The 25,213-nt window shown below is 41.3% G+C and overlaps 1 protein-coding gene across 4 annotated transcripts in view; it reads right to left on the bottom strand.

Annotated features, from left to right (window-relative positions):
* Gpatch2 (G-patch domain containing 2) overlaps nucleotides 1-25,213 on the bottom strand; it is a 152,599-nt gene that overhangs the window by 29,203 nt on the left and 98,183 nt on the right. For all 4 annotated transcript variants that reach the window (XR_005972622.1, XM_041635349.1, XM_041635346.1 and 1 more), the window contains exons 7-8: nucleotides 15,612-15,651; nucleotides 9,689-9,759 (exon numbers count right to left, since the gene is read on the bottom strand). Coding sequence is in view for 3 of the 4 variants with exons in the window: in XM_041635349.1 (XP_041491283.1) it covers nucleotides 9,689-9,759; nucleotides 15,612-15,651 (111 nt within the window). In the remaining variant the exon portion in view is untranslated. The remainder of the gene's footprint in view (nucleotides 1-9,688; nucleotides 9,760-15,611; nucleotides 15,652-25,213) is intronic.

Here is a 25,213-nt window from a genome sequence, read left to right as displayed (position 1 = left end):
CAGTAGCAGGTACAATTTGACTTCTTCAACAACAGCAACAACAACAAAAAATAAAAATAAAAAATTCAAAGAAAACAGGACATGTAAGGAAGGAGAATTTGTAAGTATAAGGGAATTAAAAACATTAAAGAATAAAACCATCAAGGGAATGCATGGGAGGTATTCACCCATGGTAGTTACTGCTACTGTTAAAACAAGTGTGATGCTACTGTGAGTCCTTCTGTCAAATAATCGGATCAACAAATGGACTAAGGGATTGAATTCCAAGCAAGTACAAATGGTCAACACATGAAAACATGTTTGACATCCTTAGCCCTCAGAAAAATGTAAACAAGACTTCACTGAAATTCCAGCTTACCACAGTCAGATCGGCTGTCAGGAAGAAAACAAATGGCAACTCATGCTGATAAGGATGGCAGAGAGGAGAGCCCTAATACATTATTGGTAGAAATATAAATTTGTACAGACACTATGGAAATCACTATGGAGGTTCCTCAAAAAGCTAAAAATAGATGAACCCAGTTAGTCCACTCTGGGGCACATACACAAAGGAAACCAAGTCAGTACACCACAGGATACACAGACCCCTAAGCTTATCAGTATCATCCACAAAAGCCAAGTGAAGGCATGAGCTTCTATGTCTACCAAGGGTACACAGACACAAAAGTTTAATAAAGAATGAAATAACACCAGTATAGAAAATAGAGCTAGGAAGCACAAGTATTAAAAGGGCACGTTTTTGTCCTATTGGTGGAGTCCGTATTTTAAAAAGACATGGAAGTAGGAGCACGTTTAGTGAAGATTTGTTTTACATTTCTTTCTGACGGCTAAAGATGTTGAACACGTTTTGATGTGGTGGCTATTTGTACTTCCTGGGTGAATTTTCGGTTTCATTCATTATCCTATGTATACATTGTTAACTTCTCTAAGATAGCTGATAGACTGATAGGAATTTTGACTTTTCTCCTGAAACAGTTTTAATTCTATCTATCTATCTATCTATCTATCTATCTATCTATCATCTATCTATCCATCCATCCATCCATGTATTATGTGTACAGTGTTCTACCTGCATGTATGCCTGCATGACAGAAGAGGGCACCAGATCTCATTAAAGAAGATTGTGAGTTACCATGTGGTTGCTGGGAATTGAACTCAGGACCTCTGGAAGAGCACTTGGTGCTCTTAACTTCTGAGCCATCTCTCCAGCGAATTTCGACTTTTCTTAGCATTTCTCCATATATAAACATTTTTTTCATGATAATACACTGAAAATGGTTTTTAGCCCAGGAAACATTTTTATTTTATGGTTCTTAAGTTTATAAGTAGAAATCACTATAGCTCCTTCCAGACCCAGTGAAACATAATTCATAGTTTTTAGGAACTAAATTTGAAATTTAATTAAGTTATCTATGAAGCCTGCCTGTGTCCTCTAGTTTGGGAGCATGCCCCATATTGTAATTGCTGTTAAAAAAAATGACACAAACCTTTATCTAAGGCTTATTGTCCTCAGGAAGGAGAACACGTAGTTTTCATTCCATCTCTCTAATTAGTAATTTAAGCATATGTTCAGCATTTAACTCTAAATGTTTGCCTTTTCCCCAAGCTCTAATACAGCTGTCCAAGATTTGAATGCCAGAAAACATTTAAATATCAACATCTGTTGAATTATGTTAATTTAGTGTAACATAATTGGGCATGAGACGGAATTGATCGGAAATATATGAAATAAACAAAGGTAAATTCCAATCTGTAGCCTGGTATACAAACAAAATCAATATGGAATGACAAAAGTATTTATTCCCTAAGAGAAAAAAAAAGTACTGGATATAAAACAAATTTGATTAAAAAACAGACCAACAACTATATAAACAAGCTTCATATTATTTTTAAATTAATTTTGCATTGATCTTATAACTGAAAAATGGTAAAATGGCAATTAAGTGCTTAATATTTGACTGTTTTATATTAGTAAGTAAAATATTTTACTTACAGATACATGGGCATTACGATTTATCCTGGAGGATTTCTGTTCTACTGTGATCGGGTGGTGGAAGACTTCAGTAGGTAGGAATATGAAATGAACCGCTCCACATGCTGGCACTCCACTAAGCCAGTCACCAGACACACCGACTTTATCCTGACTTTCCGTAAGACATAAACTGAAGCAGCAACATTCCAGTACCTCTCCCTTTAATGACTTAGGGCTGACTGCTTGTTTGGGGAAGATTTTGGCACAGGAGCACAGTGCATCGCCATCCCCAAAGGCTCCCTAATGAAGTTACAAGGCAGGCTGCAGGAGTGACACAAGCTGTTGGGATCCAGCTCTGCAGGTGCACCTTAATCATTTCCTAGGGGACTCATCTCTGGGAGCTAAAGGTTAGAGCTGTGTCCGTGCCCACTTAATAACTGGGCCAATTTGGAGAGTGCCAACTGTGAAACAGACACCTGCCCTTAAAGAAATACACTCCAGACCACCCATTTATTTCAGTTAAGGGTCGCTGGAACAGCTCACACATGCTAACAATTTTCCGTCATTAGTGACCACACCACCTCCAACCGCCATCCTTGGGGACAGAGCTTGTGCTCAAGTCTAAGCATTTGAAAACATCTAGCTCACCTGTGGGAAAAAGAGGTTACTAGGTGATCAGAGTTACACCAAAGGAGAGTGGATTTTTATTGACTATACAAGGATAAAGAAGGTATTTTCAGTTGGTAAACTATCTCATTCTTTGCGGGTCCCTCATCTCTAACCAAAGAGCAACAGCTCAAAATTTAAACTGACTAGTGACTAATTTATTTGGTATAATCATAACTTAAAATAACCCTCTCCAATCATTCTTTTAAAATCTTGGCAAGGAAGGTTAGAATTTCAGGATGCCAAAGGACAGGAGCCACGAGCACTGGCAATTTGTGCCCAGTGTGGTTTTATAAAATACAATAATTTGATCGCAGAGTGTAGAATGGGAAAATTAAACCCCTTAAAAGCCATTTTATATCACATATGTGGGAAGTTTCCAATTATTCTGCTCTAACTATCTCTAGCCCTCGAAGTTATTCAAATGTTCTTTTTAATTAGGGCACATATATAATTAAATGTATTCCAATTAAACAAATATGGAATGCATACATTCTAATTAAAGTGAACATGTGAGTGTCTTCTATTAGCTTGGCCATGCACACATAGAAATGAATGGGAATCACTCGAGAGTCTCTTCCCATGGAGAGCTAAGCAAAGCTGTTCACCTCAAATCAAGTCTCACCCTAGTTCTCAATTTGGGAAGAAGAGGTCATAAAGAACTATAACATTTTAAAGTCAGTGTTTAAAGGTGGTCTTGAGTCACTCTGTGGCCATATAAAATGTCAACCTGCATAACTTACTTTAAAAGTACAGTGTTAAATGGTTACAGCTCCAGTGTGACAAGGACAGGTCTGTTGAAGATGCTAAAGACCCCAGAAGACAGGCCAGGCGGTGTCTCCTCACCACGTGGCTTTGCTGATATATGCAATTTTGTGTATGTTTCTGGGAAAGGCAGCGACACACACACAGTCCACGTCCTTATGCAGTTTCTAATGAGCAGTTTTCCTCCCATTTATTAACAGCTGCGCAGAGATGGAGCTGTTAATACTTTCATTTATTTTTGGCAAAGCTGCAAAATGACAAATAGTTTTGTATCTGTTGCAAATTAGGTCTCCTTTCCAAACGGCAAATGACAGCATGGGGAAGACTGAATCCTTGAACATCTTTGGATCTTTAGAAAATCAAATAAAAAGCAGCTGTAATTCTATCGTATCTGTGACAAAAATGGTGACAAGTGCCAGCACGTGGAAATGAATGCCTTCCACAATGGGACAAACAGGGCACTCTTTTCATTGTGATGGAAGGAGGAAGACATGAATGAGTACAGGAACCCCTCTGAGAGAAATGGGAATATATAACAGGATCTACTGTTTCTCAGATTAAATCTACTCTTTTCTGTTTTACTAGATTTTTATTTTAATCAACCCAGCAAGAGTAAAGCAAAAAATCAATCAATCAATCAATCAATCAATCAATCAATCCACTTTCTCCTCTGATGAGCAGATAATATCAGGAATCAGATCACACAGTATGCAAGTGATATCAAACCATGTGCATAAAATAAATGAAAAAGATACTTTTAGGGATGAAGTGAAAAGATATCACAGAAATTAACAGAATTTAATACTATCACCAACAAATAGACTTTTACTTGATTTCAAATAATACCTCAAAGTATTAGATAGTCTGCCTAGGTCCTCTTTACGAGTATATGACAAAAAACAAATTTTCTAAGAGTCTGGTAAGGAAGAGGGGAAATTCTATATCACCACAAGAACCTCCAGGGACGAAGGGAAACTTCTTGATGAAAACAGCTGAGTTGAGCTGCCTCAAGTTCTCAAGTTGTTCATGGACTGTCAAGTTGAAAACACGTCACCAGTATAAACATGGGTGGGGGACACTTGTCCCAGGATGACACATGACTGGGTACCAGGCATCCCTTTATGCCTATGAACTAGCTGGCTTTTAGTTTGGGAAGGTGATAACTGACCTTTTCAAGTTTTTACAGAATTATGAAAATACTTACTTGTAACTTTAAGTGAGAGATGCTCCCATCAAGATGTCATGGGGAAAGATTTATTTTTAAAGATGCAAATTTTAGGATTTGCTTAAATCTTAAGGAGCACAATCTGTCACCTGAATGCGGAAATGTAAGACCGGAACACGCAAGGCATTTCCCACTGGCTGTGCACTGACAGCCCCTCCCTCTGCAGGTAACTGTAGATGGTACGTGGGTTGAAACACCCCCAGATAAAGGAACTGGTTGAACGACCCTGTCTCATTGGCTCCAGATGAGGTAGTACCCAAACTAGAGTTACACAGCTCTGGAATAGGCCAAGAACAATGTAGATGCTGTTCCTGTTCTAAAAGTCACACAGGAGTTAGACATGGTGGTGTCTGCCTGTTACTCAGCACTGTGGAAGCTGAAGCAAGACGGCTCTGACCAGGACAGCCTCGGCTGCTTGCTAACATCCTATCTCACAACAACAGAACAAAACTCTCAGGTACAATGTCCAAGGATTTAGTTTGGTTCTCACTTTGAAGGGCAGATTACTTGACATCATGTCTGCTAATGATTAAAATCTGAAAGTGATAAGTAGTTCCAAAAGTAACATTTAAATGTGTTTTTATTTAACTATGTTTTGAGAGAAACTTTTATTTTCTAGAGTTTCCACTTGTATTCTTTAAGATTTTGAGGTAAGTAAAAATGACCAAATGGCACAAAAACCTGGTACTCATTAAACATTAGACAAGAAAAAAATACAACAAAATTAGGGTGAAATTCATGGTAGGAAATGGAGAGTAAACACTGAAGCAACGCAGAATGGAAGGAACACAGAACTCTACAGTGACGGCTGGGAGAGTGGACCAGGAGTCCGAGCTACACAGTGCTCAGTGAAGAGAGTGCACCCAGGAGCTAGGCAAAACACCTGGGCAAAACAGTGTGACTGTCTCCAAAAGCAAACAACACCCTCTACCCCAAAGGAGACCAAAGTCCTATGTTATGGCCACAAGACCTAAAAAATGAGAAGAATCAATAAAAGACAAGCAACATGAAAAAACACTAGAAGGTTGTGCAGCTTCAATCACTGCAAGGAGAATCCTGAGAAAACCACCCAATGAGCACCCAAGGGTGATGCTGTAAGGAAAGGGTTCACATTACTCACTATGTGAACACATCTGCTGTATGATAGGGCTCTCTGAGAAACAACACGAAGCAACCAGCTGACAGACAGGTTAGAGGAAAGACATCAACTATACCGGCAATCAATGAGTCTATAATTTCATTTATAGTAAGTGTAAGTGCTAATGCGGCCTGTTGTTATTTTATTAATAACCACTAGGATATAACAGGATGATATATTATATGACAAGCATCGCGAATGGTAAGTAAGCACGGCAGAGATGCCAGAAGTACTGAAGCAAGCTAAGAAATTCAGAAGTCTGTCACTTTGATGAACATGCAGACATACAGGACAGTTCACAGAACACAAGAGAAACTGTATAGAAATGACTGAAGCCAGGGGATCATTGAGAGTTTGAGACCAGCCTGTGCTACAGTGTGAGACCCTCTCTCAAAAGCAAATGAGCATGTGACTGAAAATATTAAAATGGGGTGTGTTTAAGGAGATCTTATATATTGTCTTTTTCTTCTCTTTGTATGTTAGACACAGCACTGCCTCATGTTGGTAGACAGACAATACTGCTATATTTACATTAATGTAAAGAGCGTAACGTACCACTGAAATGTTCTGTAGTTAGTAGCATTGGTAAATATACAACTAAAGCTCTGCCAGGAAGATTCTTAAAATTCCCCAAGGTGCCCGGGGGAGTTGTGCTACCCTCCTTCACAGTGCTTGGTCATGTGCTCAGAGCATCTGTGAACAAAGCCCACTTTAAGGGTGTGCTACAGTTAAACACGTCAGCATCTCAGCCTTGACTCACTCCAGCAGAGCACCTAGAAACTCACGCCTCTGCACTTGCTTGGGATATTCTGGGAGTAAATGGTCCCCGATGCAATGACTCAGTGCAATACTACTGCTCTCTCCTCCAACCTTTATGTTTTTCCCCAAGTTGAAAAAGGCAAGTGCAGTCACTCATCCAAAAGGGTTAAGAAAAGTCAAGATAATATTAAAATACTAAGAAAGAAAATGGGTTTCAGGAGAGGAATGTAGAATAATATATATGAATTGGAAGGTGAAGATTTTCATGTTGCATTTAATAAGATTCAGAACAAAATTGAAGCTTCAATCTTATTTCACCTTTCCAAGTTGCCCAGTACCGAACACAGCCTATGGCACCAGGGCAAAAAGGACACATAGCACAGCCGTTAATCAAGAGGAAATATGGGATAATGCTCAAAAAGAGTGGTCTGGAAATAAGAGTACAGAAGTTTTAAAAAATCATTTAAAGATTTGGGTTAAAATATTGAGAAAATTGACCAGCAGTGTCCCAAGAACACAGCTTATGTTTGAATTTGTACCTGTTGCATGGCTGTATAGGTTGTATAATTTTGTATTTCTAACATAGAAATGTCATGTATGTACGTGAAAAATAGACAGGGATGGGAGAAGGGAAGGGAGAGAGAGAAGGAAGGGCTTAAAAATGGAGAACTAAAGGTTCTCCAATACCCAAATGATAGAAGCTAGAAGCAAGAAATGCAATTACTAAAAAAAATTACTTAAAGATGGTGGGGGTGTGAAAATTCTAAGGAAAAATGACCTCCAAACAAGAGTTCAATTTTCAGGAAAACTGAGCAATGTGATAAAACTATGAAGGGATTTGCAGACACAAAATCTCTGATTGAACACCTGCTTTCTTGCCCTGAGAGCTCAGAGAAAATAATGCCATGGGACCCTGAGAACAGAAGTCTATGGGAGACAGGCGAAGAAGTCTGCGGGGCCAGTGAGGAGTAAGGGTGCTGCACAGGCCACACATCAGGCCAGGCCGGCATTACAGAACGTCAACAAACCAGCACCTACAATTCCAGGGACAGATTATTGATGGATTGGGGCAAAAAAAAAAAAAAAAAAAAAAGGAAATAAAGCAAGTGGAAAGCAGATCCATGATCACCACAAGCGAAAGTTATACACGAATGGCTAACAGCTACACGCATATTCTCCTAATGACAACAGATATTCAGTGCGGGAGGAAAAGATAAAGAACCAGACATGGCTACGTATGGGGACATAGGAATCACAGCCAAAGGAGAGTCAGTATGCAGTATAATTGAAAACACTAAAGAAGTGGTCATATAACCATGCAATATGGCTACATTGAGGCCAAGAGCAAAAGGAAAAGCTAAAAGTTAAAGTGTTCAGAGAGTAAATACAGAGAACAGGACAAGATGGTGATGGGCCCTTCTGTACGTTATTTTTCTTACAGAGAATTTAATACTGTTAACTATGTGTGAGAATTATATGATTGAAAAATACAATTCAGCAAGCATGTAGGAAACATGCAGGTAAGAAAGTCAATGGCAATATGAGAGTTACAGAAGCCAGTGCTTGAGACCTTACAGGCGCGTTTGTCTATCTATACAACAATGCTACAGAGTGGATGCTGCTGCTTTTGCATTTTATACATGGGAACAACAGAAAACCAGTATTTGCTCAGAATCACCCAACTAGAGAATGGGGACACTGGGCTGCAGTCAGGCATGCTAATCCCATGAGTATATCCACTCCTTAGGCTCAGCTTTCAATGCATTCTACAGCTATTCTGAGCACCAACTGTAGACACCCAAGGTGCCAGGAATGCTTGTGGTACAGTAAGGCAAAGGCATTGTATTTATGTGGCCTAGAGAAAGGAAGACACATAAAGTGACACAGAAGACAGTGTCTGATGACAGTACACAGGTCACTTCTTACAGTGAGCAAAGAAATGAAGGAAATGGGGAGTCAGCCTTCTTCTTCCTGTCTACATAGTGATGCTGGCAGATAGACCCCAGGCCCAGTGATATTAAACACAATCTCTACTGATGGGCTAAATGTCACACCTGCTCTCCAAGTCGAGTCTTTTTATTTTGTCCCAGTCAGTGGAGTACCTTGCCGTCCTCATGAGGTCTTGGGAAGAACAGTTCTCAGGTCTGATAAAGGTTTCATTTTGCATTTGTTCTTTCACAGATAAAGCTTTAGGTTTCTGAGAAATAACTATTAAGTCCAAGGTTGATGGTAAATTCTGCCTCATCCAGGCAGAATTTACACCTTTTTTTTTTGTGGAACAGAAAGACTGAAAGGGAGAACTCTTCCCGACTACCGAGACCAGCTGTACTCTCCTGTCTAGGATTACTCTAGAAAGCTGGTCTCTTGGTCTTGGCCCTTGCACTTGTATTTGTGCTGAACACCCAGCAAAAACAACCAGAAGGGAAAGGGTTTACTTGAATCACAAGTTCGGGTTACAGTCATTAATACTGATACATCTACACAGTAAGAACCTGAAGCAAATGGTCACATCATACCCACAGTCAAGAGCAAAGAATTAATCAATGCATATTTGTGCTCAACTCATCTTCTTCTTTTTCATGAAGTGAGGTTTTAAACCCAAGGACTAATATTATCCACTTTCAGCTGGGACTTCCCAATCAAATAACATGATCAAGACAATCACCATGCCCACAGGCCAATGATTCTCCCCAAGTGAGCCTGCACTGCCCTGAGTAGATCTGGCAGTCATTCTGATCAATATTTAGGCAAGAAAGAAAGCCACTGGTGTCTAAGTGAAAATGAAATCTTCATAAACACCTGAAGCACATTTGAAAACACACTGTCAAAAGCAAACTGCAGAAAATCCTCTGCATTAGAAAAGAAGACAAACAGATCACTTATGTAACTTAAGATGAAAAGGTTAAAAAAAGCACTTTTAGAAAAAAAAAACTATTACCTTGCATTTTACCAGCTTTAAAGGAATATACCCACATGACATCTTTATAAAAGAATATGACCAAACTGGCATCTTTATAAAATAATATAACCAAAATGGCATCTTCATCTTCATCACTGGAAGGCTTGAAATGGGTTCTGATAAACAATCCACAATTCACCAGGCTTCACGGATGTACTGAAGGGCACTGAGCCCGTGAGAATGGAGAGAGTCTTGAATGCTTACCTGCTGGCTGTTTTCACGGAGCAGTTTTTCTTGTGTCCCCTTTCCGCTCGGTTATCTCTCAGAAGCTGATGCTATACAAAGTGTCAAGACAAAGTTGTAGAAACAAAAATATTTGTGTTATATTAGTTTGTAATAAGGAAAACACTTTGTAATCACAGGGACACTGGTATGCCTGGTGGCATGACTTTCTTTGCTAATGATGCCACTGTTACTGGTGCAAAAATGCTGGCCAGGGGGCAATCTGTCCTTGACAACTGCAGTGACAGTTAGCACATGGCCTGGAATGCCAAGACTAGAGCTCAGGTGTGTTCCCTACTACGGAGTGACAATACCCTCTGCTGTCTAACAGTCAGGTTCGGCTGTGATCTGCTGTGGTGACAACACCTTCTGCTGTCTAACAGGTTGTAACTGTCAGGTTCAGCTGTGATAGTTTTGAGGCCGATATGAAAAAGCTGATACTGTTTCTTATGTACGCACAAGAAAGTGTTCTCTAAAACATGACTGCCTTGGAGATATATATGCATGTACTTCCTCCAAATGTCTAGCCATCCATATCTCTTCATCGCTGCTTTACTCTAAATTAACTAGAAATAAAGTAGATGAGAAAAAAAAAACCCAGCCAATTCTCTTCATCATGTGTTCACTGAAAGCATAGCTTAATTTACTTTTAGACATGATTATGTATATGCAAGGCTAATCTCACCAATGCACACCTTATCAAAAATCAACCCAAGCAGAGAAAGAAACTTACAAGCACTAACATGGGACAGACTTGTGCTCCACCCTTGAGCTCCTTTGTTTCAATGACAGAGCCATCGCGAGCTCAGGCAGGGTCCTTTACTGTTCTATGGTCTAGCCTCCACCCATAACACAGACATTGGTGGCAATTAACTGCCAGGCGGCGGTGTTAGAGATGAACCGGGGAAATGCTTAGGCAGCACTGTGAGACTGACACCGCAAGTGCTGAGAACATGGCCTGGGAACAGCAGTTGTCATGGTCACGGTTAAGGAGCCTGGCTGTCTGGCTGTCCTGTGTATGGCGGAGAGTACCAGTAACTTCTGAAGGATAACTGTTAACTGTTCTGAACAGTTCCACTGAGGACTGAATGCTAATCTGGCCACCTTCTAGATGGCCCAGACTTTGGTTAAGACCCAGTATCCAGGGATGTTGTAGCCACACAAATTCCTCTTAAGTATTGACTTATTTCCACTCAGATCACCACCCTCCTAGTCCAGACTATGGTTTTTCTCACTTGTCACAGTCTCCTAAATGGTCTCCCTGTCTGCAATCTTGCTCTGATCCAATCCACTCTAAGCTGTAGTCAATATGAGTTTTCTTAAATGAATCTAATTTTATTATGCTTGAAATAAAATTCAAAATCTTGCATTGGGCCATCATGGCCCTTCATAATTTGATTACACCTCTACATTAATAACTTGCTGTGCTCCTTCCTGCCCATAGTCTCATCTCTTTACTTCTATATATCCCAGCCATACAGAACATTTTACAGGGGATATGAACCATGCCCTTGCTCACAGTGGCTCTTTGCTTCAGTTTTTCAATTTATCAGCATCTCCAGGGCTTAGTACTGTTCTGGAACACTTTTAGTGCTCAATAAATATTTGTTGAACGAATGAACGAATAAATGAGGCAATGAAATAGGACATGAGATTTGGTATATGATATGTAGCTAAAGCCATAGCTCATTATTGCTACTTATAGAAAATAGTGACCATTTATCTTAAGTCCATTAATCTGAAAGTGTTTCAATTTAGAAACACTTCGTACCACGAACGCTAAATTGGTTCTGAAAATAAAAAAATTAATTGCTTTGGCATTTCTAAGTCTAGTGCCTTCATGTCTTCATATAAACGAACATTTGCGACACAGATAGCTCAAGGTGAGATGACAAAATCTCCTCCTTTCTCTTAGATTCATGGTAGTTAATTAACTTCTCATTTTAAGATAAAAGTTACTGGGACTGTTTCCCTGGGGCTGGTGTTAAAGCAGTTCAAACACCTATAAACTACATTACAACAAAGTTCGACAGCTTAGATTTTAAATTACAACTATGACGACCGGCTGTACCAATCTGGTCTGGGAGGTTTTCAGCCCACCAGAAGGATGAGGACAAAGGAGATGAAACTGACTCCGTACTCCGTGTTCTACCTCTTCTGAATATCCCAGAATTCATGCTTTTAATGGTAGTGTATAAAAAAGATAATTATTCCAATAATGCACTTTATACACACAAAGACTTCAACATGAAACTACCTCAGTTTACCAACCCCCCACCACCACCACCGAAAGACAGGCAGACACACACATACACACACACACACACACACACACACACACACCACAAATCAAGGTCAACAAACATTTGAAATGAAGTTCAGATAAAAAGGACCATGAGCTATGTTATGCATAAGTTATACATGAAACTAAATGTTTGGAGACCACTTAGAAGAAGGCCTGGAGCAGAAACATGCTGCTTGTATCTGGAGGCTGAAAAAAGGCAGAAGACTGAAAACCCACAGTAAGAGTGGCTGCAGCTGCAAGGGCCACTCACCTGCCCGGAGACACTCTCTAGTTCTAACAGCCTCTTCCCTGCTCTGTGGGATTTCTATCAATGTCACAGGTAAGGTCACTCTAGGGTAATGACTCAACAATGTCATCTCAGTTAAGAACAGAGCTTCTGGATATGGTGTGAAGTGCTCCTTACCTTCAGGATTTCAGATTCGGGGACTTAGGCCAAACTGAGGTACAACTCCCTGATTTGTCACCATTAGAAAATGGCCCAGAAGAGGACAGTCACAGCACCGAGTACAACATGTAAAACCATGGCACACAAGCTTAGAGCTGATGGCATCAACCAGGAAGACAATAGAGGGTTACTTGTAGCTCATGGCTTCGATGCAAACAAAACGGAACCCAGATCAAAAGGAAGTTGCATGTTCTTCTCTTCTGTGGATGCTGATTGTGTCTGGTCAGAAGTATCTCTGCCGGCACACCCCTTTAGGAATGCCTGAAATAGTCTCCTAAGACTCGTCCTTTCAGTGTCCTCAACATTAAGAGCAAATGGAGTACTACTTAAACCATGACCAATGGCTCATTAAGGCACTTGTAAACTAAAACACTTGCAAAATGTCAAGCCATAAGATGTTCAAGGAGGCAACACCTTAGAATCTAAACTCATGCGTATACACACACACACAAGCATACACACACAGCACCACAGAGACACATTAGTGCAGACACACAAAGGTGAAAGATCACACATAGACACATGTGCATAAACACAGACACAGAAGCAGACAAACACATAGACACACACATACACATTAACAGATACACATACACACAAAGCATATACAGATAGGCACACAAATAGAAAATCAGGCAGAGATATACATATATAGACACTAACAGACAATCACAAACACACACACAGATGTCTCCTTTTTCTTTCAACTGAGTGTCCTTCTTGGACCTCTCCTTACCCACACAACTACCAAGAGTCATTGCCTTTGTCAGACCATCTGCGTCGGAGTGGAAAAACAAGGCCGCTTTTTTCTAACTCTTCTTGTAAAGGTAGCAAGTATCTGACAGAGAACAGAGGACAGGAAAGCTACATCCTGAGTGTGACAGAAGCAGGAGCATGGCACAGAGCACGCAAATGGAAATGAGACAGAGCAATAAGGAACAGAAAGGAGTGGGAAGGTGGGCAAAGTAGTGAGGTGAGGATTTGAAATGAGGCTGCGTCAATACTATCGTTAGTTTATGTTGCTACATTGGAATAAGAAAGAAGGCGACCACAAAGCAAGTCTCTCATTCGACATTCAGCGGAGAATTCTTCATGGCTTTGCATTGCATTACTTGGATCTAGGATGTGCTAACTGTTCTTTGTGCTACAGTTAAGTCACCTTACGTTGAACTGAGAAATAACTATGCGCTGTGATGCCATGCTAACTGATCCTCACCGTGCAGACCCCCTGACTGTGTGTGTTCATTCACTGGCTGAAAATTATCTTAGCACCCACCTCAATGCTTTCTGTGCTCCGGCAGCCACTTGCACACATAAATAAGTGGTAAATCAAGGCTCCGAGGTGAACCACCTCATTCAGATGACTCTGTCCTGTACAGCTCTCATAATGTGAATAGTTGTTCTAGTGTGTGTGTCCTTTTGAAACAATGTTTTTTCACTCCTATGGCCCTCGGGAATAGTGTCTATCGCTGTTAAGCTCAAGAGGGCTGTAATAGGCTAGTCAAGAAAAGCCTTCCTCAGGTAGGAATTACAGTGCCATTGGTCAGAGCTTAATGTTAAGGAGTCAATGGTCTGATAGTGAAACAGAAACCAATGCGCACACATACACCCACACACAAACGCGCGCATCGTGCTTGCACATTACAAAAAAACAACAAAAAAGCAAGGTTATAAATTATAGTGATATTTCATTTGTATTTTAATAAATAAAGCTTGCCTGAAGATCACAGAGTAAAACAGCCACATTGGTCAGCCTTACAGATCAGGCAGTGGTGACACACACCTTCAATCCCAGTAGCCACACTAGTTTGCCATAGAAATGGGGCAGTATGGTGCATTCCTTTAACCCTAGAGAGGAATATAAAATGGGAGGAGACAGCTCTCACACACAGTCTCATTCTGAGGATTCCTGGAGGCAGGATCGCCAGTTCAGACTGAGGTAGAGGTAAGAGCCAGTGGCTGGCTGTTTTGCTTTTCTGATCTTCAGGTTGAACCCCAATTTCTGTCTCTCAGTTTTTCTTAATCGTGCTACAACAAACTGATTGACTGGCTGATGAAGCTTTTGGGACCAGTAGCTGGAAGAAATGAACTCTGCAATTCCTCTAAGAACACTGTCTTGTGTGTGTGTGTGTGTGTGTGTGTGTGTGTGTGTTTGAGACTACTTACAGATCTGAACTACCACAAATGAAAATATCACCTACACTTACTAATTAATAACTAATCTTGTCAAGACAAAAATGTGAAATGGACACCAAAGTTTAGGTAAAAGGTCAAACAAAAAATTAGTCAAAAGGATTATGAAAACTAAAAAGTGAAAAAGAATTGGTAATTTTCCTCTTTAGAAGGTATAAGTGATAAATCCACTCTTTCTCCCAGTACTGAAACGAAACCACGGCCTCTTACATGCCAGGCATGTGGTTCTCTCCTAGTCACAGCTCCTCAGCCTCCCATGAGCCTTCAGACAGGGCTTTCCTTATGGATCGCCTGCCTAAAACAAACTCTTACCATTCAGAAGAGCAAAAGCCCTCGCAAGGAATCAAACACTAAACTGTAAATTTTAGGATTTATCACAATCTAACTTCTGAATAATCTCAGCACATTTTAAAGAGACAACTGATACAGTTCTTCATCTGTAAAGCTGATCAAACTGAATGCCCAGTTCCTGCCAGTCCAGCTACTCACGGTGCTGCCATGCATGTCAAAAAGACAGCTAAAACACCCACCTAGAAACACACCAAATCTTAGAAGAACCACCACTGACTCCTCCTCAGCTTAATAAGGCAGCTTGCACTGCCTGACCTTATGCAGTTTTAATTTGCTTGGAATTTTGTGCTCATGCTGACCAGGGCCTCTAGCACTACGTGGATGAGGATGCTTCATCTTCCAAGCACTGGACTACATACGGACACATGCCACCACATGCAATATTTAGTAGTAAAGCCTTACATGTAGCCAGTTCCACAGAGGTCACCTGTGTGACTGAGGACAGTGGCAGTGGAAGGACTTTTAGGTGCCCACTGAGGTCAGAAGAAAGCCCCAGCACAATTAGCTCCTCGTATAATAAGCTGCTCTCTCTCTCTCTGCTGACCCCCTACCCGAGGGAGATGAACACAGACTGAAGGAAACTGTTCCTTCTGGATTAGAAGGTTCCTTACCTGGCCATGTTCTGTCCTAGCCCCAGGGCTAAACCGGTGGCTGTGGAGAGAAGAAGAGCTGTTAGCTGGCCCCTCCCTAGAAGCACTCGCTCGCCCAACAACAGTCAGCATATGCGGTGAGGAATTTGTTCACACTAGCTACAGAACCTTAAATATGCTTTATTTTAATGGATATTTCATGTAATTCTAGACTTACACCAATTTTGACAGCAATGTAAGAGTGCTCATAACCCAGTAATTTTCAATTTAATAAGCAAACGGAGTTAGAATTACATTTCCATTTAATTATGTTAACATAAACTGCTGGGACTGTGTTCATTTTACAAATCAATTCTGGTTATAAAATCTACAAATGCTATCATTTGCCACAACTTAATTATAGCATCATTATGCCAAATTATGACCTTTTGATTATTGGAGTTATTTAAAAGGAGTTGAAAATACAAGAATATCCTATTCTGCAGCGCTGTACTAAGGACTGAAACAAAAAATTCCAGATATGAATTCTAGACTACCCATGGCCCACACTTTAACAGCTACAGCAGTCAGGATTTGGGGTCAGAACAAGTTCCACGACAGGAAAGACACAAGTGACCGCACAGTCAAAGCCACCCATTACTCTACTGCCAAGCCCGACCCTTTTGGCGCTAGACTCCATCTAGTGTCGCCACACTGGCGGATGGGAGTTCGTACTAGCTGCATGACCAGTGCTCCAGTAGCATACCACATAAAGACTGTTAAAACGTCTAAAACTAGGAAATAGAGGAAGACACTGAAAATATAATTATGGGGAAAACTCAAGACTCTAAGTGCCATGTAGTTTTAGAAACAACAGCATCTTTATGTACTATAACCTCTTCAGGGACATGACATGTACAGCCAATCCTCATGAAAACCTTAGTTCCAGATATGGACTTGAGATCTGGATTCCCTTGCCAAAATGTGCTGTCAGTACACCATGCTGCAGAAGGGCAAGGAAAACTTGCATTGACTGCTACATCCGTGGGGGCTCGCAAAGACCGCAAGCATTCTCTGACTTCTGGGGCAGCTGGCTGGGAGTGACCAGACTCCACAGAAGCAGGGCTTGTCTCCATTTCCTTTAAGCATTTCAATAGGTCATGGCTGGTGATGTACCCTGGCAGGGCAGAGCCCACACTGCCATGATAATGGACACTTCACTGGTATCAGTGTGCAGCGTCTGGATTAGCTACCAGCTGGAAGCAAACTCTCAATGAGAGTTCCACTGACAGCTTGACCAAGATTTCCTACCTGCTGTGGACTGTTTTAAAGCAAAGTATTTAAAGATCAAAAGCACACCCTAGTTAATCAATCCATAAAAGGGTTAAAAACAGCAGTTATTTGTGCCAGCTCTCAACTCCAAAGCCCCGTGAGGAATAACAAAGCCTTTGCTCTTTTCCTTCTCAAAAACATGCTAGATTTTGTAAGAATGTAGCAGAGTGATGGTACATAAGTGATTTTATATGTTAATGACTGACTTCCTAGTATCACAAATTTATTCTTCACTGGCTCCTGATGCTCTATTTTAGTCTGATAGGTAAGTGTCATATATTCTATCACTACTACAAAGTGACCACTTCCTGTCATTGAGCTGCTTCTATTTCACCCACTACTAGTGGTGTCCTTGATGTGTTCCTGCTGTCCTTCTTTATTCCCCTCGGCCTCCTTTCCCGGAAGGGTCATATCTCTGTCACCCAGCGATGGGAGGTGTCCAAAGCCCGTCTCACTGTAAGTGTTCAGCTTTTCAAAGGAGTTTGGGAGGTTTCTGTGGTGCTTGCTGAACTTACACCCTTCTTATCTGCCTATTAGTTGCTGCCTTCTAGAAGTGGAAACTGGGTCTGGAACTGAAGCTTCTACTACACCCTATTCTCTCACCATTATTACGGTTTTTACCTTCATAGGATTTGGGTGAGAAGATTTAAAAATAAGTTTTCCATGAGGCAAACACTGTAAGAGGTGGTTTGGCCAGTGAAACTACCCTGGGACGCAGAGTACAAAGAAATACAATTTGGCAGGGTCTGGAAGGGTCACTGGGGACTTTCAGAGGAGTTACTGGGGTGGGGTGGGATAGACCAAGATTATACTGCGCAGGTTAGTGTGAAGGAGGAGAATGTGAAGAAGAAAACAGGCCTCTGCAAGGGAAGGAAGAGAGGAGCAGGGAATAAACCGTGCAGGTGAAGGAAACGTTGAAACTGAAAGAGTAAATGGAAAACCCCCAGGAAAGAGGAAAGGACTGATTAAAACACAGGTGCTAGAGTCAACTGTGGACAAAAAAAAGGTTTATTTCCTCTAACAAACCAAACTGTGAGAAACGGGAATAAAGGCTAACGAACAAAGTCTGTGACCGAGGAATGAGAGAGCTGGCAGAAAGTAAAGTTCCAGAGCCCAGGAGCTTTGGGTGGTGTTGCTCCAGAGCAACCAAGAAAGTGCTTTTGTATTGGAGTAGTACGCCAGTGAAGCCCACTGGTCAGGTGGAGAGTGACCCTCTGCCAAGTGCAGGTCTCAGGAGCACCCCACAAGCTAGACAGCAATTAATCCCCAAACTCTCAGAGGTAGGCGCTTTGCAAACAAAGAAACAAGCTCAGAGAGGTGAAGTGATTTGCTAAAGATTTCATAAGTGAGTAACAGTTGGAGTTCAAAAGTCAGTATTGTGGTTCTGAAGCCATGTTCTTCCAGCTACCATACCTGTGGCTACTAACAGAAACAAAAGTGAAGCCAAGGGTATGACTCAAGGGTCCAAGCCTCCTGTGAACAAGGGCAAGTAAAGAGGGGTCGGTAGCAAGGAAGAAGCTTTACGGAGCATTGGTGTGGTAGGGAAAGGGTGGCCTCTCTGTCCACTGCTGCAAAAATGAGAGTCAACAGCAGGCTGTTCCCTTTGGGCAGTCTGTTTCCCTCACCCTGGCAGATTTAGATGCTTCCTCTTCTGCACCTTCAGTGCTTTTGCTCACATCTATCTCCTTTCCAGAAATCAGGTTCAGACACCAAGGTATTTACTTACCCTGGTAATGGAAACTGGAGTTCCTTGAGAGAGGGACAGAACTAAGGGCAACAATCACGGCAATGGTGGTGTAGGAGGTCCTTCTATATTTGTGTTGATTTCATTGGTTGAATAAAGAAACTGCCTTGGCCTTTCTTGGCCTTTTGATAGGGCAAAACTTAGGTAGGCGGGGGTGGGGGGTGGGAAGGGGAAAGAGAACTGGATGCTGGGAGGAAGGAGGCAAGCAGAGAGCCACCTGCCATGAAGCTGCCAGGTCAGACATGCTGAATCTTTCCCCGTAAGCCACAAGCTCGTGGTGACATACAGATTATTAGAAATGGGTTGAATCAAGATGTGAGAGTTAGCCAAAAAGAGGCTAGAACTAATGGGCCAGGCAGTGTTTAAATGAATACAGTTTCTTTGTAATTATTTCGTGTGTAAGCAAGCTGGGTTGGATGGAACAAAGGGCCCACACTCCTCTCAGGCGGCGGAACGCGGCCCGTTCCTCCTCATTACTACACAATGGCAGCCATGAGAAATGTAGAATCAGCTATCAGAAGCAGTAGCCAATAAACTGCACCATCTAAGGAACGCTCATTGCTGGGAGCCTGACCTAGGGCAAAACACAGGTCTGGCTGAGCAGTTCTCATCACAACCTTCCCAAATCTCCCGTGCTCCCAGCATGCCAAGGCTGACAGCCAAAGGAGTAACCCTGGGCCCTGTGTTCGTACTCAACTTTTGCTTTATTGCCTCCACTTTAGTATCATGAGTTTTGATGAAGAAGAAGCTGGGATTGTGTTTCTGGGTTGTTTTTCCCCTTTTTGTGCTCACAGAGCCTGGGAGAATAACGAGGATACAATTTTAATGACATTGTATCAAAAAAAAAAAAAAGAGGCAGGAGCTGGGGAGATGACTTGGCTGTAAGTGCATGCTGTGCAAGCATGACGACCTGAGTTTGAGCCCCAGAACCTACACAAGGAACTGAGCAGGCAACACTGGCTTCCAGTTCATCACTGAGGGGGCTCAGAACGGAGGGTATCTCTTGGACTTGCTGGCCATCCAAACTAACCAAATAAGAAAGCTTCAGGTTCAATGAGTGACCCTGTCTCAGGAGACATGGTGGACAGAGACTGCTCTGTCAATGTTCAATGTCAATGTCTGGTGTGTATGAGCACACACACACCAAATAAGAAATAAAATGGTAGTAGTGTCCTTCAACTGTGAGTGAACCTTAAATGAAGGCTAGTGCCTGAACCAGAATGCAGCTGCTGTGATGTTTATGGACACTGATTTACACTTGAGTCAGGATTTCAGAGCAGGCTCACAAAAGTCTAACAGGAAAAGAAGTAGACTAGAGAGAGACTGAGGCACAGTCCGTCAGTCTGCTCAAGGCGGAAGAGCTGGATGTGAGCTCTAAGCTCAGTTTTCCCTGTGGGATACAGGTACAGGTAAGGCACATCTAGAAACAGAGCCTGCCTTGCCCAGTAGGCTCTGTTGGAAGCAGAAGTCTGCACCTCCTCCTGAGCTGCAGCCATCATTCAAGCAGAGCAGTCTTGTAACTACAGAGTGGAAGGGATTGCGTTTCAGGTCTCTGTAGATGCTGAGCGCTGCATAAAAACCTTCTCATGCTTCCACAATCCCCTTCCCTAAGCACAGAGCTGCATAGCAGGTAGCAGCAATGTATTGGATTTCATAGACATCAACTAACATCACTCCTGGGCATAAAGACAAGGCCGGCACCAAGATTTTTGACTGAGGATTTCAGTAAAATGTACTGGAGAAAAGCACAATAAACTGTACTTTCCATACAGATTGTTAGAAATAAGTTTTGTCCTTTTGGACACAGAAGCACCTTTCTTTTTTTTTTTTAGAGAGAGAGAGAGACTATAAACACACACACACACAAACACACACACACACACATTGATGTTCAATACAGTAGCCATTAGCCAGATCTATTTACATTTAAAGAAATATTGCATATTTGGTTCCTTTATTGAACAGTCACACACATATAATCCCAGCTTTCAGGAGACTAAGGCAGGAGAGTCATGAGTTCAAGTCTAGTTGTATCAAAATTTATTAAACAATTTGGTCCAGCATCAAGAAGCCATATGGCCAAGAACTTAGCCTTTGTAACTACCTCAAATGTCAGGGCTAACCTGTCCCTATGGAAACAGAGAGAGAGAGCTCAATCATACCAAATGAACAAACAGAACAGAGGAAACTAAATGTTCAGGTGACTTTTCACTACTCATCAAGACAGACTCCTTAACTGTGTTCCAGGCTTGGCTTGTACCTTCCCCAGTCTTCCACATGACAATCTGCCTTCATGTCCTTCATTTATCACAGAACCTTTCCAGATTACTGGACGCAGAACAGCCATTTTATTCGCTTGAAATGCACCCCACCCCCCAAATGATGTACTTCAGAGATTTATCAGCCGTTCTTGGTTGACAGATATTCAGTTACATTTTAAGAATTAGAACCTGAGCTCAGTATATAGCAATGTACATGTACTACCATGTAATTGCACATGTATATGCCTACCCACTGACCACTGTCTATTGTCCAATACTGATAGGTAATGTCCTCCATCTTGTTTTCTGCCATGTGTCTGTGGAGGGCAGCCCTCCTAGGCATCCTGGAAAGTGCGCCCAAAAGCATGACTTGAGATGGCAGAGCTTCATCCACTATAGTGTCATGTTTTTCTCTACTAAGATATCCCTCTATTAAAGTTTTCTATGATGTCAATTCTAAAATTATATATGAGGCTTTTTCAAAGCTTTATTTGCTTTATTAAAATACTAATGAAAATTCAAATGTTAAGCTTGATATGCTTGATAAAAGGAAAAACAGAAGTTTAGGAACAGGTTCTGCAACCACTCAGGTAGCTTCTGGCAAACGTTATATATTTGGAGTCTAGGTTCTTTATCAAGAAAAATAACACTGGGGGTAGCAGATGGCTCAGCAAGCCAAGTTCTTGGTATGAAAGCTTGGTTTCCTAAGTTCAACCTCTGGAACCAACATAGGGGTGGAAGAAGAGGAATTATTCCACAAAATTGTCCTCTAATCTCCACTTGTGGGCCACATATAATTAACACACACTAAAAATAATAATAAAAAAAGGAAAAATAAAGATATTTCTCAGGAGTTAAACATAAATTCAAATTTGCCGAGCAAAAGACCTATGAAATCAGTATTAGTGCCCTCCCTGCAGGACACTGTGGGCTACGGTAACACATGTGACTTCATTCTGTAAGCTCTGGATCCCTCAACTTCCATACAAGAGTTGATACAACTGGAGCTCTCTACAGAATTCCCTCAGGGCTTGCACGTATCATCAGAGATGCCTAAGATATTGTTTCCTAATTGATTTTTGGTCAAGCAGAGTTATAGTGTGTGGCTTGGAAAAGTCAAACCACCAATAAAATGGAGAACGAGCATCTGCTTTGATAACTCAGAGAGCAAAGACATTAAAACGACACATCTGAAAAGGAAAGCCTGTTAAGATGCAAACTGCTCAACATGACTTTGAGGGGCTGTCTAGTGGAGATGGCCGCTCTGCACAGCACTCTGTAACCCCTTCCAGAAGGAGGCTGCCTCATTTCCTTCAGCCTGACTCACAGCATGCCCATCATGGGAAATAAGAGAAGGAACTGACCTCACATATTATCTGAACCTTTACCTACAGGTAAAGCCCCTTTCCATACAATGCAGTAAATGATAAATTTAAAAGTGAAAAGGCATTCTCAATGAACATAGCCTTTAATCAGGCAAATCTTGCTTAAAGCATGCCTGATATTTACACAAAAGATAAAATGAGTGAATGTTTGTTTTATGAAGGAATTCATCAGAATTATAATGAGTTATTTCTGTACATTTTTAAAAAGTTAATTCTATATACCTGAGAAGTAGATATATTTTGTATCAAAATAAAGCAAAAACAGAATGTGACTATCAATTAAAACCAATTAATAAATCATAAATATTCCTTTAAAATTAAGTATCTTGCAAGTACTTGAGCAATGTTAGAGAGTCTATAAAAGCCTGGAACCTCTTTTGGTTTTCAAAACAGGATTGTGTTATGTTACCATAGCTGGCTTAGCAAGATGCAGGGCAGACTAGTTTTGTGATCTCTGGCAGACAATCTTGCTTCAGCCTCCTGCATGCTGGCAGTGGAGGGGTGTGCCACCATGACAGGATCTAACACATATTGCTAAGAGAGAGCCATCGTAATTTTCACATTTTACTATTACGTATTTAGAAAGGCAACAAAATGATAACATTGATGATCAGGTTTCAAAACGTATTTTTAAGATTATTAGTATTATTAGTTTTAGTATTTTTCAAGAGTGTGTGCCATGTGAATGTAGGCACCAACAGAAGTCATGGGCAATCTCTTGGTGCTAAGTTTCAGGTGGTGGTGAGCCTCCTGATGTGGATGATGGAACTGAACTCAGGTCTTCTGGAAGAACAGTGTACGCTCTTTAAATACTAAGCCATGTCTCTAGTCTCCTCAAACTTTCTTTTTAATCAGAAGTTAGAACTAACTTCACTTTGTTAGCTAGATTAAGAATCTTGGCACATTCTCTGTGAGTCTTATATTAATGAAGATTTGACTTATCTTTGCTAAATACTTCCTGCTAAAAAGGAACAATCATCTATTAATGACTAGGCTTTCAATATGATACTAGTTTTCCCAGGAATAATTACTAGGTAAGTTTTTCCCCCCAATGAGCAGAAGAAAACACAATGTCATTTTATTAAGCTGATCATGTTTTGTAAATATGTTACTGAGACATTCTGGTGTGCGGTGCACATGTTTACAGGTGTCTATGCTGTAAGAGGTGTGTAGCGATGCTGAAACCAGCAAATAAAAATCTGAATTTTGCTTTTATAATGGAAATTATCTTGAATGTTATTTTATAGTATTTATTTATTTAGCTATTGAAGTAATAGGATAAACCTAGGGTGTTGGGGAATGTTATTTTAAGATGTGTGACTTTTGTTTGTGATGCATTTCTTTAGCTCTGTGAAGCTGTGATTCTTTGCCTGTCTAAAACACCAGATGGTCTAATAAAGAGCTGAATGGCCAATAGTGAGAACAGAGCAAAGAAAGGCAGGGCTCGTAGACATGGACTATAAACAGAAGAAGAACTCTAGAAGAGGAGAAGAAGCAAGCAATGAGAGGACAAGGAGAGGAGGATGTCAGGGGCCAGCACCCAGCAGCCAAGGCTGGGAAGTAAGATATACAGAAGTAAGAGAAAGAAAAAGCCCAGAGGCAAAAAGTAGTCAGGATAATTTAAGTTAGGAAAGAAGCAAGCCAAGATAAGGCCAGGCATTAGTAAGTAAGAATAAGTCTCCATGTGTAATTTATTTGGAAGCTGGGTAGTGCCCCACCTCCCCCATAAAAAAAAAAAAAAACAAAAGAGCCAAAGGAGTAAAAGAGCAAAAACACTGCAGTACACTAGGATGTCATGATGGGACCTAAGTGCTCCAGGTGCAGCCCACCCCCATCTGGTGTAGGAGATCCTCTGTATTTGTGTTGAATTCATTGGTTAAATAAAGAAGCTGCCTTGGCCTTTTGATAGGGCAGCCCTTAGGTGGTCAGAGTAGACAGAACAGAATTCTGGAAGAGGGCAGGCAGGGAGAGCCGTTATGAAGTCACCAGAGTCAGACATGCTGAATCTTTCCCGGTAAGCCACGGCCTTATGGTTCTACACAGATTATTAGAAATGGGTTGACTCAAGATGTAAGAATTAGCCAAGAAGAGGCTAGAAATAATGGGCCAGGCAGTAATCTAATTAATATAATTTCTATGTGGTTATTTCGGGGGTTAAGCTAGCCGGGCGGCGGGACACAGCCCTCCGCTCCTCATGGTTAACTAACGCCACAGAAAACCTGAGAGGGCTTTAAAAAGGAATTCTAGAAACAAATATAGAGTTTAGCACAACTGGTGGCATGCATTAGCTCCTTTAAGAGGCTGACTGATCTCCGAGCTGCAGCCCAACCCCATCTCCACCTGTACTGATCAGCTCCACTGCCTCTGGTGAGCCCAGGCTTTTTATATGGAGCTCCCTACTGCTACTGTCCCCCTAACCCTCAAACCACCTTTCCCTTCTCCAGCGGGAAGACTCCCGTGCCTTCCTAGCTATTTCTACACAGTCCAGCAAAGAGATGGGGGACTGGAAGCTGTGGTCCTCCAGCAACACCCATTTGAAACTGCAACCCTTTCATACTTCTGAGTCTGCTCCATTTGTTCATCTCCATTTTAACTTTGACATTTGACAAGTAGAACTACTTATTTCCATCTGTTAGTGTGAGTGGTGTGCGGATGTATATGCTCATGTTTATAATGGTGTGTTCACAGATCTGTGGAGGTCCTCACATCTGTGTGGCAAGCTCTTTCCCACTGGACCATCTCCTCAACAGCACAAGCTCAACTGTTGGAAGTATTTTTCTATAGGATATCTTTGGAGATTTTAGAGATAAAGTTGAAAACAACAAAACAAAACACTTAAAAAATGACCAAGTCTCACTATGTACTCCAGGTCATTCTTGAATTTATAATCCTCCTGCCCAGCCTTTCTGAGTATAGAGGCTA

The sequence above is a fragment of the Microtus oregoni genome, unplaced genomic scaffold (genome assembly GCF_018167655.1).
Source record: "Microtus oregoni isolate MIOR12 unplaced genomic scaffold, Mior012 000047F_ref0000412, whole genome shotgun sequence".
Taxonomy (NCBI): domain Eukaryota; kingdom Metazoa; phylum Chordata; class Mammalia; order Rodentia; family Cricetidae; genus Microtus; species Microtus oregoni.
Note: the sequence above shows the minus strand (reverse complement) of the source record. Positions and strands in the feature narration are given on the sequence as shown.